General features: G+C 34.8%; 1 protein-coding gene across 4 annotated transcripts in view; it reads right to left on the bottom strand.

Moving 5' to 3' along the window:
• Positions 1-4,456: 4,456 nt before the first annotated feature.
• The window catches only part of STXBP5 (syntaxin binding protein 5), a 110,039-nt gene continuing 97,863 nt past the window's right edge, over positions 4,457-16,632 (bottom strand). For all 4 annotated transcript variants that reach the window (XM_039346869.1, XM_039346870.1, XM_039346871.1 and 1 more), the window contains 6 exons: positions 16,154-16,393; positions 14,635-15,004; positions 12,441-12,606; positions 9,780-9,891; positions 7,054-7,274; positions 4,457-6,656 (listed from right to left, as the gene is read on the bottom strand). In XM_039346869.1, the coding sequence (XP_039202803.1) occupies positions 6,615-6,656; positions 7,054-7,274; positions 9,780-9,891; positions 12,441-12,606; positions 14,635-15,004; positions 16,154-16,393 (1,151 nt within the window). In that variant the 3' untranslated portion in view covers positions 4,457-6,614. The remainder of the gene's footprint in view (positions 6,657-7,053; positions 7,275-9,779; positions 9,892-12,440; positions 12,607-14,634; positions 15,005-16,153; positions 16,394-16,632) is intronic.

Genomic DNA, 16,632 nt, shown 5'->3' with positions numbered 1-16,632 from the left:
ATTTTATCCAAAAATCAGACTTACTAATCTGTAAAAATGTAAAGGTCAAGAAGAAACATACAGTTGCTTGACATTTAGAAATACTAATTTCTAAATGTATTTATGAAAAATGCTAATACAGATTTAGTTGCATTTTGATTCCTATAACCAAATTAGTTTCAAAATTAAAAAGCACACTGATCTGAACTTCAAACAAATATAATTTACATAGGAAACATATTCATGCATTCCTGATTTGAATCTCAATGTACATTAAGCAGTTTTTAAATGCAAGTAATTCACATGTACTGGACATTAGCTTTTTATCATCCACCACCCCCAACCATAAAATTCATTTAACAGGATCTTTATTTTTGGTAGTAACATCACTAACATTCACAAGAAAAAATAAATTCACAATACTGTACAGACAAGTATCTAGACTATGGGAACAAGCGCAGTCGGGAATTTGCACAATAAACAAAGGCAAGCAATGAGTAGTTTTCAGTCACTAGGTACACCACAACTAGTGGAGTCATATTTCCATTTCTATGCATCAGGGCACTAACAAAATGGGATGGTTCACCAATTACAGCAATATCCATTAAAAAAACCATTTTGAAGATAAATACCAACAAATACAAAATACGGAGAAAACAATATTTCAAAATACAAAAGACTGTAGCTGACTAAAATAAAATAGAACGGAATTCAGTTTTAGTACACTCATGGGAAAAAAAGGCTTCTAATGGATATACATCAACAAGCTGCTTTTCGATATGATGTTACGTTTGGTTTATGTATATGTTTAAACATCCTTCTCATAAAGCAATTTTCTTAGGTAGCGTTATAATGTTGCTTTAGGCCAGAGGTTTTTATGGGTATGCTTATTGTCATCTCTACATGACATTTTCCCTATAGGCTGAATTAACTTTTGTATGCTTCTTATATGTTTTCTTTGACAAACTTAACATAATTTTAATTAAAAGAAATATCCTCAGACTTGATAGCCAACTATATCTTATGACATTATATAAAAAGATTATCACGACTCCAATTTAGCCTGTGCTTAATTCTCTTTTTAACATAAAACCAAAGCACATTTTATTTTAGACAACACTGCAGCTTTAGAGGTGACCATTAAACAAATCTGAAAGTGTTTCAGTTGTTGCTGTGTTTTATAGCTTTTAAAATTATTATTTTACAGTTACTTTTTTCTAATCCTTTGGAGTTTCAATATACAGTTAGCTCCTGCACTTTTGAGTGTCTACTCATCAATGAAGGAAACAAGTCCATACGTGTAGTCTTTAGTCCTGAAGACCTCCTTCCTTCACCAGCTTGGAAGCTCCTGTCCACAAGGAACTTGTTGATACGTGAGAAAATATAGAATTCTGAGTATGGACAGGATGTTTTCTGAAATTAATTTTCTAAATGGTATTATCTACATAGAATTTAAAATTTATAGATGGAAAAGGATGAAATACTCAAGCTTGCAATACTTAAAGTGCAGGGAAAAAAATTCAAGTTTATAGTTCAGATAAGATCAGTGCTATAGAAAGAAAAAAAGAAAGAATTCACTGCATCAAAATTATCTTTGGCTATAGCTTTGTAATATAGAGATGTCACATGAAGAAAATACCTCAAGCAACAAATGTAAATTAAATCATACCAAGGTTATTGATACAAATCAGGAAACTCACTTCACTCTTATAAGGGAATCACACTTTCAGACTTGCTTGAAATAATATTTACATAAACATTCAGGAGTTACAGTTTGGCAGTTTTTAACTGAAGAATTGTGTCTTCAGTTTATTAAAATTAAACTTGTTAATATTACATGAAAGACAAGCAGCAGCAGTTTTCCTTGACTACATATAGATGCTTATTTTTCTACAAAGCTACCAAACTGTCCTGGCTGTTGTGGAATGAGCCCCTGACACAGTATCAGTGGTTTAATAATTGCACAGTTGTGATAAGTAAAGAAACAATGCTGGCGCATTTTTTATTCTTTATTTTAACCACTATATCTATTTCTAAAAAGTTCTGAACTACACATTTTCCTCATAAAAAACACTACATTTCCTTCCACTGACTTTGAAAAGGTATACATAGTTATGTGAAATATATTTCTCTCACTAGCCAATGCATTTTGTTTTGGCTTTTCCAAACAAAATGTGCTGGGCAAATATGGACATATTTTGTGAATGAAAACATGCTTTCCCATTTTGCTAATTTTTTAGGTCTTATTATCAGGTCTTATTATCAAGGTGTTCATGTGCCCTTACAATGTAACACATCTCCACATTAATTTCTTACACATTCCCCACCATTTTTTAATTCTGTCCACAGTATCTTTTAAATAGGTTTGTAGATACTATTAACTGTTATTTCAACACCACTAAAAATAATAAGAAACAGATTGTTTATGTCAGTGATGGCGAACCTTTTAGAGACTGAGTGCCCAAACTGCAACCCAAAACCCACTTATGTATCGTCAGGTGCCGGGTGGGCGTGGCCCATTGGGTGGGTGTGGCCCATTGGGTGGGCGTGGCTGTGGTGGTAACGGCAGACTGGATGGGACTAAAAAGTTCAATCAATCAATACCAACTTTGTGAGATCTTTTTTCCCCCGCAAGAAGTTGAAATTGATTGATTGATTGAACCCCCTTTTTTTGCACACAGTGGCAGAGGTCTAAAGCGAAAGGGTTTTATAAAACTCAGCTGAAGGCCTAGAACTGGGGTAACTGTGTGCGTGCCCACAGAGAGGGCTCTGAGTGCCACTTGTGGCACGCGTGCCATAGGTTCGCCAACAAAATTTATAGTAAGGTTCTTTAATGCAATCATTTGTATTCCTTGTCATGTCTGAATGTCTACATAAGCAACCTACTCTTTCTAGAAAGAAAGTACTTTTTGTTTTTGTTTTAAACAATGCACAAACGGATTGGCGAATAGGGATTTGTCACTAATAAACCACCACTAACCTTTCAGGAAATTTCATCAAGTCTAAAAAAGTTCCTCAAGTTCACAACAATATTCAAAATATAAGATGGCTCAGCGCAGTACTATGAGAAATATCCCAAATCAATTTGATAGAGTTGTGGAAGGCCTCCAAAATGAACGTGCATGCTAGGAGTATACAACTTGGTGCTCTTTATATAGTTTGGGTATAAAGCTCATAATTTATGATTACTGGCCATGCAATAAAGAGAGCATCTTGGATGTCTACCACAATATGACATAACCACCAAACATTTCTAATATTCATTCCAAATCTGTAAAATGTATGCAGCCTTATTCTGACTATTTGTCCAGATGAAATACAAATGAACAAGATAATGGTTATGTCCCCAATACTATAGCAAATAAATTATGTATAAAGCAAACTGTCATACAACTGTATGTTACTTCTACGAGAATTGACAAATGGCATTAAATAAACAGAACCGGTAACATGGCATATTTGCCAAAGTCTATTTTCTGAAAATATTTTCTAGTTAAATTATTTCATTCATGGTATAAAATGCATAAACACATTTTAGAAGGTGTTTGTTGGTGTCTCCTTCATGAAGCTTGTCATCTATCAAATACTTGTTCAGAAATGCATAATAGAAATCACCTCAGAATAAGGTAATGAGAATTCTGAATGAGTGGAGCATTTCCAGCATGTAAGAAAGCTGACATCATTAATTCTTGATTCATTATAGCATTCTCTTTTCCATCTTTTACAACTGAAAGAATTACTATTATGCTTATTTGTAGCTATAAAACATTTTTCCTTAAAGGAAATCAAGTTTCAGTTAAGTGTACTGAGGTTTATGCTTCTGACTGTAAGACACAATCAAGCCAAGGTAAGAGCCAAGAAACCAATAGGACATTGTTTTAGCATGTGCTTAAATCAACAAAACTTAACAATTTTAGATAGATCATACTATTTGTACAACAAAAATTAGCAACTGACAAGTGAAATTACTAATGCATAGGGAAGCTACAATAATAAATAAGTTGTTAACATTTTATGCCTATATCACATATCTTTTAAAAATTTGGCTTATGGATCTTATTCAACATATTCTTATAAACTCAAGTAATTTATTTTACACCCCTAAATACCCCACAATTGTACTATAATTAAATGTCATACAAGTAAAATAAGTAAGCAAGCAGTTTTAGATCTGGCTCAAATCTTGGTGGCAAAAACCATTTGCTGAATCAAATGTCCATGGTATCCCATTTTTGCAGGAATATTGAAATTTTCTTCTCTCTTCTCTTCTACATTAAGTGAATTTCATAGCATCCTTACCCAAAACTGCGCTGAAGAGAGGTAATAATCTAATGCTTTAAATACGCTAGCAAAATACATTAGCAACCCCAAGAGAGAAACAGATTTCAACTTTCCTGAAGTTTGCACTCCTACCCACCCAATGTTGTAACCAGACTGTAAGGGCTTAGCTTTATTAAATGAAAGGTGTCTTAAATCATATTCTTTCAGAAGTAGGTCTAATTTATTTGAAAGACTTCATTAAACAATGCCAGTCAGTAACTTTTAACCTGAACTGAACCATATTACAGATAAATGCATATCCAAATAATATTTTGAGCCAAACCATCGCTTAACCAACACCAGGAAATTTTCTTTTGGCTTAAACGTCAGACATGCATATCAAATAATTCATTCAACATTTGCAGAGTTTGGGCAAGTGTTTAGAAAAATAAAACTCAAGCCTCTGAATGGCCATATACTGGCACTTGCTTAAATAAAGACTAAACTAATTAAGGCTTTTTGCAAATGATCACAAATTAGTCACTATTTCTGATTTCCAACATGACAAACATTTTTTAATTATGTATTTTTCTAAATATTTTAAAATAAATTATATTTTATAATATGGCTTTGGTGCAGCCTTTATTAGCTAAAAATATACTGCTTCAATTTGGCACATCTTAAATCCCTCCTCTCATACAAATCTACATAAGAATCTACCAGTTCCTAAAGTGGTAAAATATTGAGTGCTTTGAAAACAATCCACTCTGACTTTAACTTTATTGTGTAATCTATGCAGTGAATCAAAGGGCACTTACATGGAAGAAAATTCCTTTCAAATTAAAAGACTTGTTTCCAAGTAAGCATACTCAGATTAAGGAACCAATTTCTTTGCTGATGGGTTTGACTTAGAAACTATTTTCAAATTAAATGGTTTTTTTCCTGAATATATTTTAGTACAATGCAATTGATAAATTGTGAAGTTGTATCTTAAGAGTTCAACACTGAACTGAAGACAAGTTTACCTGATTGGGCATGTAAGCTAGCTACATACCTGATATTTAAATTCTTACACAAATACATTCTGTTAAACACACAAAGTAAGTTGTACAGCATGAATTAAATTTGTAACCATGTAAAAAAATTATAAATTGATCCAGCTATATTAGCAGGAAAATAAAAAATATATATATAACTGGTTGAAAGATGACAAATATGTATCATTGCAAGAGATATTTTTACTTTTCACATTAGACAGCCATAACACAAATGAAAACTTTTAGCATGATGTGCAGGTCAATCACTTGTGTTTTTATGATGCAAAATAACTTATTATCTTATTTTTTTACTTGATGCTGGCTGCATGTGGACATCACAAAAACCATGGATTATTATAAGAGAAATGAGCTACAGCAAGCCTTGAGCTTACATGTTCCTTTCTTCTGCTTCTCTGATATGGCCCTACAAAATTGGAAACTTTCACATCTGATTAGCAGCAGTTTAATCCTATATGGTCATCTGTGATAAATCTCACCTAAAGTTTATTGAAACAAGCTAGCTTCAAAGTGAGTTATGAAGATGGCTTATTTCAGATCAGTAAGTCACAGGCAATCAAAGTAATCTTGTTGAGTATGAACAAAGCTATAGTTAAACAAAAACTGAAGCAAAAGCATGCCATGGTTTATTATGAAGTCCCAATGCAGCAACAATATAAAGATGCAAAGACAATACTAGTAGATCAGGGGTCCAAGAAGAGACTATGTGACTGCATGTGAACTATGTGTAGATTCAAGATGGAACTTGTGTATTTCCAGTTTATCAGATCAGAGAAATGGTAGCAGAATAAGTCATTTTCAGATAGCTTTATGAATGTGCTTTTAAGGAGGAAAGGTGTAGATCAGTTACTAATAGTCCCATAAAATGAACTTTATTCTATCTCTTGGACCCCTGATTTATTGCAGCTCCCTGAAGGAGGATGAAACACTGGCAGCAACAACAATAGCACAAAACTTTTGGCATATGAAATATTAACACAGGATAGATCCTGCATTGCCCCTGCTCTTTTGATTCCAAATTTTCTATTTTTGTCCATGTGTTCTCTTTGCCATCAATTCTGTTTTCAAGTTCCCAGTCAGCCCAGATAACACACATACATGCGCAGTTGCGCAAACACACCCTCACGATGTGGGTGTCAGTTTTAAATACAATGATCCTCAGTTAAAGCTGTACGACTGAGGTAAACCAGTGCATAATTTGTGCTAGGAAACATCTGTACCCATTGGCTGACACCCTTCCAACTTTGCTGGTCCTGCAGAAGTTAATGAAAAGATTTTTCTTCAAGGTAAAGTTATAGAGATGCATTTGAGAATGTGTTGTCAGAACTGGTACCATTTTTTATCCTTGCATTTCAACATCATCTAAAAGCAAAACAAAGGGACAGAATATAATAATGCATCAGAGAGTATATATAATACCGTTTATTTTAAAAACTACAAAGTATCCATTATTGACATTATTAATGAGTGAATAAATAATAGTTAAAGGGGTATAGAAAATGAACCCCACAAATATAAATTGCATGAGTTCATTTTCTTATTCTTTGCTTGTAACAATATAACAACCAATTAATTTCAAGAAGATGATCAGGAAAGGCCATCTGATCATAACTGCTAACATAATGGGAATATATTCACATTCCTTTCCCAGAATATCCACAGTGATAACTTTTATACTGCTCTATTCAAACTGGAAAGAATCATTCAAAAGAACTGGCCTTCTTGTAAAAAAGGCAACTGATATCTGACAAGGACTTACCTCATGTGCATGCTTTGAGAAAGAATCAGCACTAGCTAACATGGCTGTTGTTCGCTCTTCCAGCTCTCCCAATTTTTGTCCTCTTTCATCCAATGCTATTCTGGCTCGTGCCAGCTCACAAACTATTCCTGATGCTGCTCCTTTGACTCCTTCAATACCACCAGGACCTGGTATATGCTGGGCAAGGCTTCTCGATGCCTTTCCAGCAACAGATTCACCAACTGACCAAATCAAGAAAAAAACAAATTATGTTTGCATTCCTTTCAGAGGAGAACTTACTACTCATAGGCAGAATTATTGGGAGAGATGAAACAATATACTTTACAATAAAACCAAATGAAAATAACATGTTGAAAATTATTCAATAATTCTAACAGCAATATAGTCAATATCTTATTCCTATTTAACTATATACATTATTTTTAAAATGTCATTTGAAATTACTTAGAGGAAGTTAATATACCTACGAACTGTATGTTCCTTATCCAATTTATAATGAAGTGGTAAACCACAAAGTAAGCCTTTTCTGTTGCTCAGTTTGCCCTTTGGAGCACCCTCTCCCAAATTAGATTGGCTTTGACTTGCTGACTTTTCAGAAAGTTCTTAAGACCCTGGTTGTGTTCCAGGCATGGGGATTGGAGTGCTAGTTAAATCCTGTGATGTGGTTATTAGTTGTGTAGATTGATTTGGCTCCTCAACAGTTCTTTATGTTTTATATCATGTTCTTCACTTGATGAATTTAAGATGCAACAGTCACACATCTTAAAATGGCTAAATTTGAAAAACACTGTTTTACCTTATGTTGCTGCACTGTTTCTAAATGTAAAACAAAAGAGAAGGAAAGAAAAGGAAAGGAGGGGAGGGGAGAGGAGAAGTTGTAACAATGAAGGGTATTATTTCAATCACCTTAGTCTTTGTCTCGATGAGTCAGAAACTGAAAAGTACTCAGTAAAATCACTAATGGTTTGCCATTTTGTTGTTTTACTTATCTCCACATTAATATACAGCTTTTATATTCCCAGGAGACTATGAAGTAGTAGAATATACAGTACTTTATTACCAATAAAAGATAGATCACTATTATTATATTTTAATACTATGTGTGTTGGAAGATTTAAAAAAGTCAGTCTTATTGAATACATATGATAAAAGTGGATAGTTCTGACTCACATAGTAATTTTTAGTACTTTTCTTAAATATAAGTAAATTAATGCATTTGAATGCCTCCAATTCTAGTATAATCTTTTCTAAACTTTGTAAATCTCTATTTGTAAGACTTTGATTTTTTTCGGTCTCTTGAACTGCTTTCACTTGCTGGAGTCTAATAAATATTTTGCATTTATATTCAGAAAAAAAAATCCAATATTTTTCTAACAGGTAAATACTTGCGGAAATATTAATTTCTGTTTTATGAGTACCTATTTAAAATCTTGCATTTGTTTCTTTTAATGTTATTTTTTACAGGTAACAAACTCTGAATTCTGGTTATCGCATAAAATGGAAAATATATTAATAAGTATTAATCTGTAGGAGAAGATATAAATCCATTTATCTGTATCTAATCTAGGAGAAATGATTACAGGATACTTGCTCCTTATCTATAGTTGGACTTTAGTGCATTTTACATCCCATGGAAACTAGAAATGCCCTTTTTTCGGCTTTCTGTCAGACTCTATCCCATTTTTTAATTACAGACACCTTTAAGTATTAATGCAACTCTATGAATTCTACATTAAATAGATGAGAATTTTGCAAAAAAAAAATCTATTCTTTTATAAATGAAGCAACTTATGAGGAAATAAGCAGTACATTTCAGTAGTTTCTATTATTTCAACTTCTTTCCATACTTTAATGATAATAGTAGTAAAGTTGGAAGGGACCTTGGAGGTCATCTAGTCCAACCCCCTGCTCAGGCAGGAAACCCTACACCATTTCGGACAAATGGCTGTCCAGTCTCTTCTTAAAAACTTCCAGTGTTGGAGCATTTACTGCTTCTGGAGGCAGGCTGTTCCACTGATTAATTGTTCTCACTGTCAGGAAGTTTCTCCTTAGTTCTAGGTTGCTTCTCTCCTTGATTAGTTTCCACCCGTTGCTTCTTGTCCTGCCTTCAGGTGCTTTGGAAAATAGCTTAATTCCCTCTTCTTTATGGCAGCCCCTGAGATATTGGAATACTGCTATCATGTCCCCCCTTGTCCTTCTCTTCGTTAAACTAGACATACCCAATTCTAGCAACCGTTCCTTATATGTTTTAGCCTCCAGTCCCCTAATCATCTTTGTTGCTCTTCTCTGTACTCTTTCTAGAGTCTCAACATCTTTTTTACATCGTGGTGACCAAAACTGGATGCAGTATTCCAAGTGTGGCCTTACCAAGGCATTGAAGAGTAGTATTAATACTTCACGTGATCTTGATTCTATCCCTCTGTTAATGCAGCCTAGCACTGTGTTGGCCTTTTTGGCAGCTGCAGCACACTGCTGGCTCATATTTAGGTGATTGTCCACTAGGACTCCGAGGTCCCTCTCACAGTTACTGCTATTGAGCAAGGTACCCCCCTATACTATACCTGTACATTTGTTTTTTCTTGCCTAAATGTAGAACCTTGCTTTTTTCACCATTGAATTTCATTTTGTTAGTTAGTGCCCAGTTTATATTGGACTGATAAATTGTGTTTAATTTTCTATTCCCCTCATATGAAAGTTTGTTTTAAAAAATGACAAAATCAACTTACAGAGTTCTTCCCTGTCAAGTGATTGTGCGCCACCTCCAAAGAGACCTTTGAAGAACCCTCTGTTTGGTGCTTCTGGTGTTTCTACAGGTGTGAAGAGCTCACCCAACATTTCCTTTAAATGAAAAACCATTTTAAAGCTCGTCAGACAATTCTTCTTGGATTTTATTAAAAGCAGAAGGAATGCTATGTATCCTGTCGCTATGTCTCCCGATTTTACGGTCTCAATCTTCACACGTTTCTACATTTACAGTATATTAAATATGCTAAAATTTGGTCCTTTTGCTGATTTGTACAGGAAGAGTAGGACCAGGTTCTGCAATAATCCAGCTCGGATTATATGAGCCAAATGTTTTTTTAATAAGAGACTGCTTTTTTTTTTCAGTGCAACCCTGGTGGTTTGTGTACAAATTTAAGACACTGGCAAAACTTGGTTCTGCTTTTCCTGACAAACTGGCTTATTCATGCAGAAAAAGGAGTAAGTTCTGACAGCATATTAGCCCAGAGTCTGCCTTTGCGTGATTATTGTCACAGGCAATGACTTGTGCACACAAAGCAACAGCTAGATCGCTACAAGGAGCATCACTTGGAGGGACACAAGTTCTGTGCCCAAATCTTTGTACTGCTCCACAAAGTTGGAGGCTGTGAAATGCAAAAATATTACATAAAATCTAAAGTGAGTCTCTTCCAATGCAAGTAGAAGGCCCTTTGGTGCCCAAGAAGGAAGAGTGCTCACTGGCTGCAAGGAACCATCACACACAATTCTCTGCCCCTTGTGCAATTTATATTAATTGCTTCCACCAAAGTGATCTTGATGCATTTTATATCTGCAAAGATAGCAAAGTCCTTCATGCACCATTTGTTCCTATGATCATGAATAGGGAAGGATCAAGGAAAAGGCAGACTTTTGAGGACTCTGCAGATCAGACTTCCTCACCACCTCTGTTTTTTTTTCCTAAGCAAACCCACCTTCCCATTCATCCTAGAAATACTACACTCCTTCCCATAAGGCAGGCATATCCAACCTGTGGCCCACGGATTGCATGCAGCCCTGAACACCTAGTACACTGAGCTTGTCCTCAACTTACAATAGTTCATTTAGTGACCATTCGAAGTTACAACGGAATGAAAAAAGTGACTTACAGCCATGGTAGCACAGTGGTTAGAATGCATCTTTGCAGGTTAACTCACTGCTGACTGCTAGGAGTTCAATCCTGACTAGCTCAAGGTTGACTCAGCCTTCCACCCTTTTGAGGTCAGTAAAATGAAGACCCAGATTGTTGGGGGCAATAGGCTGACTCTGTAAACCGCTTTAAAGCACTGTGAAGTGGTATATAAACCTCAGTGCCATTGTTATTTTTCACACTTATGACCATTGCAGCATCCCTCTGATCACATGATCAAAATTCAGATGCTTGGCAATAGGTTGTTCATATTTATGATGCTTGCACTATCCCATGGTCATGTGATCATTTTTGTGGCCTTCCAACAAGCAAAGTCAACGGGGAAGCCAGATTCACTTAACAACTTTGTTACTAATTTAACAATTGCGGTGATTCACTTAACAACTGCGACAAGAAAGGTCATAAAACGGGGCAAAAGTGACTTAACAAATGTCTCGCTTAACAACAGAAATTTTGGACTCAATTGTGGTCGTAAAAAACGAAATAGATGGCAAATAAATTTAATAAATAAATAAGCAAACAAATGCTATAAGGCTTTATATATATTTTTTCCTATCCTCCTGCTTCCCAATTTCTAATTTTGGAGATGTGCACAGCATTGCACATGCCTTCCACTCTGCTAAAAAGTTACCTTTGCTTTGCAGTACAATGCCAGCATGCCCATATCCAAGGTGTACATTTCTTCAGGTGTGTCAGATTGCACACTTTATATATCTACATTTTGCGAAGTGGAAAAAGATGAAGATACTTCCTTTCTCACCTCATTGATATGTACTAGCCAACCAGTCATTCCTCACAAAAGAGCAGTGCAGCTTTCAACTCCATTGTACTAAACTGGTTGAAGAATGTGCCAACATTCCTTGGCCATCAAGTTTCCACACCCAAAGCAGGAGCTTTGCAAGAACTTGGTCATGCTGGGCCAAATGTTCAGAGACCATCTTTGCATGGGCAAATCTGCCACCAATTGGCAACCCCTCAATCTGCTCAGAGTCCATAGTTTGAGAATAATAGTTTCAACTTGTGCTCAGCCCCAACTATTATAGAGTGTAGGTAACAGGATTTGATTACTTTCTTCTGAAGGAAAAAAATATCCAGTATAATGTTACACTTGGATCCATTCATTGATTACATTAACTGAAACTTTAAGATGCATGTAAAATAACTGCACCTTAAAGCAGGGGTCCCCAACCCCCAGTCCATGGACCAGTACCAGATTGCGGCATGCCAGCAACCACTCCGCACAAACAAGGAAAGCCCCATCCACAGGATGCAGACAGCACACAAAACCACGCCCCCTCCGGTCTGCGGAAAACCTCTCTCCACGTAACCGGTCCCTGGTGCCCAAAAGGTTGGGGACTTCTGCCTTAAAGAGATATATGCTGGGATGGAAAAGAAAATATACACTCTACATCTATAGTTTGTAGATAAATAGCACGTTCTTCAATAAATGCTTTTCAATAACAATACATTTAAAAATTACCTGCAGGTTTTCACATGTTTCTTGGCTATAAGTAATTCTCTGGATTTCTGTAGGTGAGACAAGATACAATGCCTGCCCATTGTTGGTGAAGCAAAATGTTCTGGCTATCCTCATGTTGGTAAGTGGTAAGTAATATACGTCCAATAGCGGCCTTAAACTTGGCAAACTTGAAAGAAACAGAATTAAAATTTGTTAAAATAAAGCACTGTATCTTATTCTAGTCTCCTTTAATAAAACTTTACAGTATAATACATTTTATGTTCTCATTTTCCTTTAAATATTCATATAAGTCCAAAGAATTACATATTTATATTTATAGTACATTAATTCTCGCCGATCAGTATGCATATACTCCCAAATTCCATTTTAATAATTGTACTGGAAATTCTCAGTTATTTAGTATTGATTATCTAAATAACCAAATATTAGAATCCTAGGGGTTTTTTTGAGGCAGGGGAATTCTGATCACTGCAGAAAACTTCCATGTGATGCCTCTAATTCATAACCTACACCCTTTAATTCCTCCAAGGATGGGACCCCAAAATAAAATATATTAACAGAAGCTTTAAGGAGAAACAATAGAAGAGCACAAACAACTTTATCATAAATGTCAAAGAAAATTATTTTATTCTTGCTTGGAAATACAAAGCTCCTCTAACTTATATTAGCAATACTGAAAAATATATTGCAATCTAGTCCCTGCTCCTGAGAGTTCCTACAGAGAGAATTTCTGCTACACATTCTAAAGAAAGTTGTCAGCAGAAGGAATCAATTAGACACCATTCTAATTCGGAAAACTAGAACAAATAAACCAAACATTTATGAAGGACTGACAGTAGACATTTAGCAGTTTACAAAATGTATAAATATATTAAATCACAATAAAATATAATTTAAATATGTTTGCAAATATACGCTGATGTGAAAAAAATTAAGCAGAAGTTCAACAACATAACCCTGATGCTAACTCTGCCATTCTTCCCTACGTTCTTTTAAAATACATATTACTGCTGAAGTCATAATATCAAAACATCTTCCCCATGAGGAAGAACAACAAAGCTTTTGATAAGCAGCATTATAGAGATGGGTAAAATAATTATTTGGTATATGAAATGTGGAGAAAAATATTTTAACCTTTCTTTCAGATTTCAGGATAAAGACAAGATATTTCAAACGAATTAAAATAGTTTTTAACGTAATGTATAGTTAAACAATAGCATTTTCTATCCTCCAACGAGTTGATGATCATCAATTTAAATGCTTTTAAAAGGGTGTATAGAAGTAAAACAATTATTATTATAACCTATTACTTCCTGAATCATAAATAACACTCTTAGTGGGGAACAATGGAAAAGAAGCACTATTCCGATGTTTTTGCTTGTGAGTTTCTGGACACATCTAGTTAGCAGATACACAGAATGCTTATTTGGGTGAGCACTGAGCTTTGTAGATGCCTTGAGGAATTATTTTAGGCCTGGGGTCTCAACTAGGTTTTTGCTGAAGTTTTGTCTCACTCTGTACATCATGTGGAAATGCAAAGCAAGACAGTTATAAACTCCAATTGCTGAAAAAAAAATCTAGATTCTATACTTTGCTTAAAACGTAGATAAGAAAATTTAACAAAGATGTAATAACTATATGAGCCTAATAGAAGATAGTAGATATTAAGGGAAAAAGAGAGGAAATATCTGATGTTGTATTTTGAGATTTATACTAAAGACTTATGTATGTTATTGAACTATTAAAAGTAGGTAAGAAAAGGATAAGTAGCCATGTCAAGGCACAGTTTTTAACTTTAATTTTAAGTAGCTCAGATAAAAATCAAAGAACCCTCTCCTCAAAATGAAGACAGCAAAAGGAAAAATGCAAAAATATTATGTTATTTTAAAAAATTCAAACTATATCAGCCAAGCAAATGGACTACAATTCGATTATCAAATTAACCAGAATGAAAGACTAAGGCATCTCTTCGTCTGCAGGCACAAGAAAGGGAAACAAAGTAAAATTTTAAGTTTTAAGGCAACATAAAAAAAAAAATGAATCTGAAGTAAAACAGATTTTAGGAAATCAGTCCCATCTAGGGACTGATTTAGATATCTATGTAACTATATTAATCGTCCCTTCATATTTTTATTTCGTATTTTATTTCCAAGGAAACAGATACACTTTCTCCTTTTAGCAGTTAACACCTTACCTAAAAGTCATTATATGTCCATTGGCACAGAAACAAGCAAGACAGATACTGTTACTGAGTGCCACTATATCTCCGCGAAGGACAAACGAAGTCTCTGTTATATTTTGCTTATAAGTACAGTTCTGTGAGGGCAGTGATATAACTTTTGCTTGCTTTTCGGAGCATATCACTGCATATTGGTTTTCAATCATTTCCTGAGAAGAGGATGGAGATACTGAGACAGGCCGACGTTTTTTCAATTTATCCTTTTCATCCTTGTCTTCAGGAACATTGTGTTCTCTCCAGGGTTCCTGTGCGGGTGGAACTAATGATCCTGTTGTGTCCAGAAAAGCCATTCTCAAGACTGCTCCTTTAAGCCTCAGAATAGTCCCTATGATGAAGAAAATAGTGATATTTCTCAGTGCTGGGCAGAGCTGAAGGGTATTTTCTTTATCTAATCAAAGTATGTTTTAGTAGATACTTCATCTGTAAAATGCTCTTATTATTATATATTCCATTCATTAATAGACTACAAGCATGTCAGACATAACACTTGAAACAGGAACTTTATGAACTGGAAGAATTTAGAATAATTGTTAAACTGCAAATTACCATTACAAATCTGGATAGCTATTCATACATACAAAAATGAATTTCTAATCATCTCACTTCTCATTAAAGGAAACTATACTTTGATACTGCTCATATGTATGCTTAAAGGTAAATCTGAAAAATGCAATGTAGCATTATTATTTCTTAGGAGGTTGATGGATTTCCTTGTACAAGCTTGAAAAACAGATTCCCAGTGGCTCTCCAAATCTAAACAGCTTGAAGTGGCATTTTTCAGTGGCTGTGCTGGGGCTAAAGTACAGTACAGTAGAGGCCTGGGGCGGTGGCAGCTGGCTGAGATGGTTGAAGGCCCTGGGCCTCTATTTCAGCCCGCCACTGCTGCTGCTGCACACTGCTCTGCAGATCAGCCAAAGGGGCATATGATTAGGGGAGATAAGTAGCCAGAGGCTTAATAGACTAACAAAGGATTGGTGTCCTGCTGTAGTATTGCAGCTGATGTGTGTGAAATGACAATGAACATTGTCAGTAGTGACAATCTCTCAAGGAGAAGAGACTTCACACAACATTCTTGGAATGTCCTTCCTTATCTAATTTGTAATTTCTCTTCTTAATGTGTTTTACAGTAAAATTTTACACTGATTATTTCACATTTTCATTTTTAAAGATTTTATGGTTTGTTGACCTGCCTTTTAAGATTTTATTTTATTTTAAAGTCTTATATGACCATTCCAAAACCAAGATGGTGGAACTTTTTTTAAAAAAAAGATTACATTACATTAAGGGGCATTTATGACAAATTTTCCTTTTTTAATGAAAAAGCTTATATTTCCTGTCTCAAGTTTTTTTTAAACACTTCCCTGCAGATTATTGCAGAATGAACAAAAAACTAAGAACTAATAGTACACAGTAAGTTGTCAGTAATAGTAAAATCATTGTCTTGCTAGTTCATTGTTTCTTGTTAAATACATACCACTGGGGGAAACAATAACTGGTTGAATTAGTCTTTGTTCTCCTCCTGGAGGTAAATTCAGTGCAATGACTAAAACGGTGCCTAAAGTAGTCCCAACCCACAAGCATGGTGAAGGTGATGTATCGGCTTTTCGGGTGAAGGTCTCACAAAAATGGAGAGCTGAAATTGCTTCTCGGGATTCTTTATCAATGCTGGTTACACTAGAACTTCTGGAACGGCTGAAGGAATTGTCTCTAACATCTGAAAGATTTTGCATTAATTAAACATGCTGCAACACAATATTACTGTTTCTATTTCATACTTTACAGAACATTATATATACAGTATATCCACCTCTAAAATCTCAATTCAGTAATGTTAGATTCATATCATCATTACATTTTTAGGGGCATGCTTAAGATTTTTAAATTGTATACCTGACGTACATAGGATTGATAAAAATGTATTTATATATTTGGAAATGTAGAAGCACACTCATT

The sequence above is a fragment of the Crotalus tigris genome, unplaced genomic scaffold (genome assembly GCF_016545835.1).
Source record: "Crotalus tigris isolate CLP2741 ecotype Arizona unplaced genomic scaffold, ASM1654583v1 scf7180000018030.5226217, whole genome shotgun sequence".
NCBI classification, from domain to species: domain Eukaryota; kingdom Metazoa; phylum Chordata; class Lepidosauria; order Squamata; family Viperidae; genus Crotalus; species Crotalus tigris.
The sequence above is the reverse complement of the archived record's forward strand: the minus strand, read 5'-3'. Positions and strand labels throughout refer to the sequence as shown.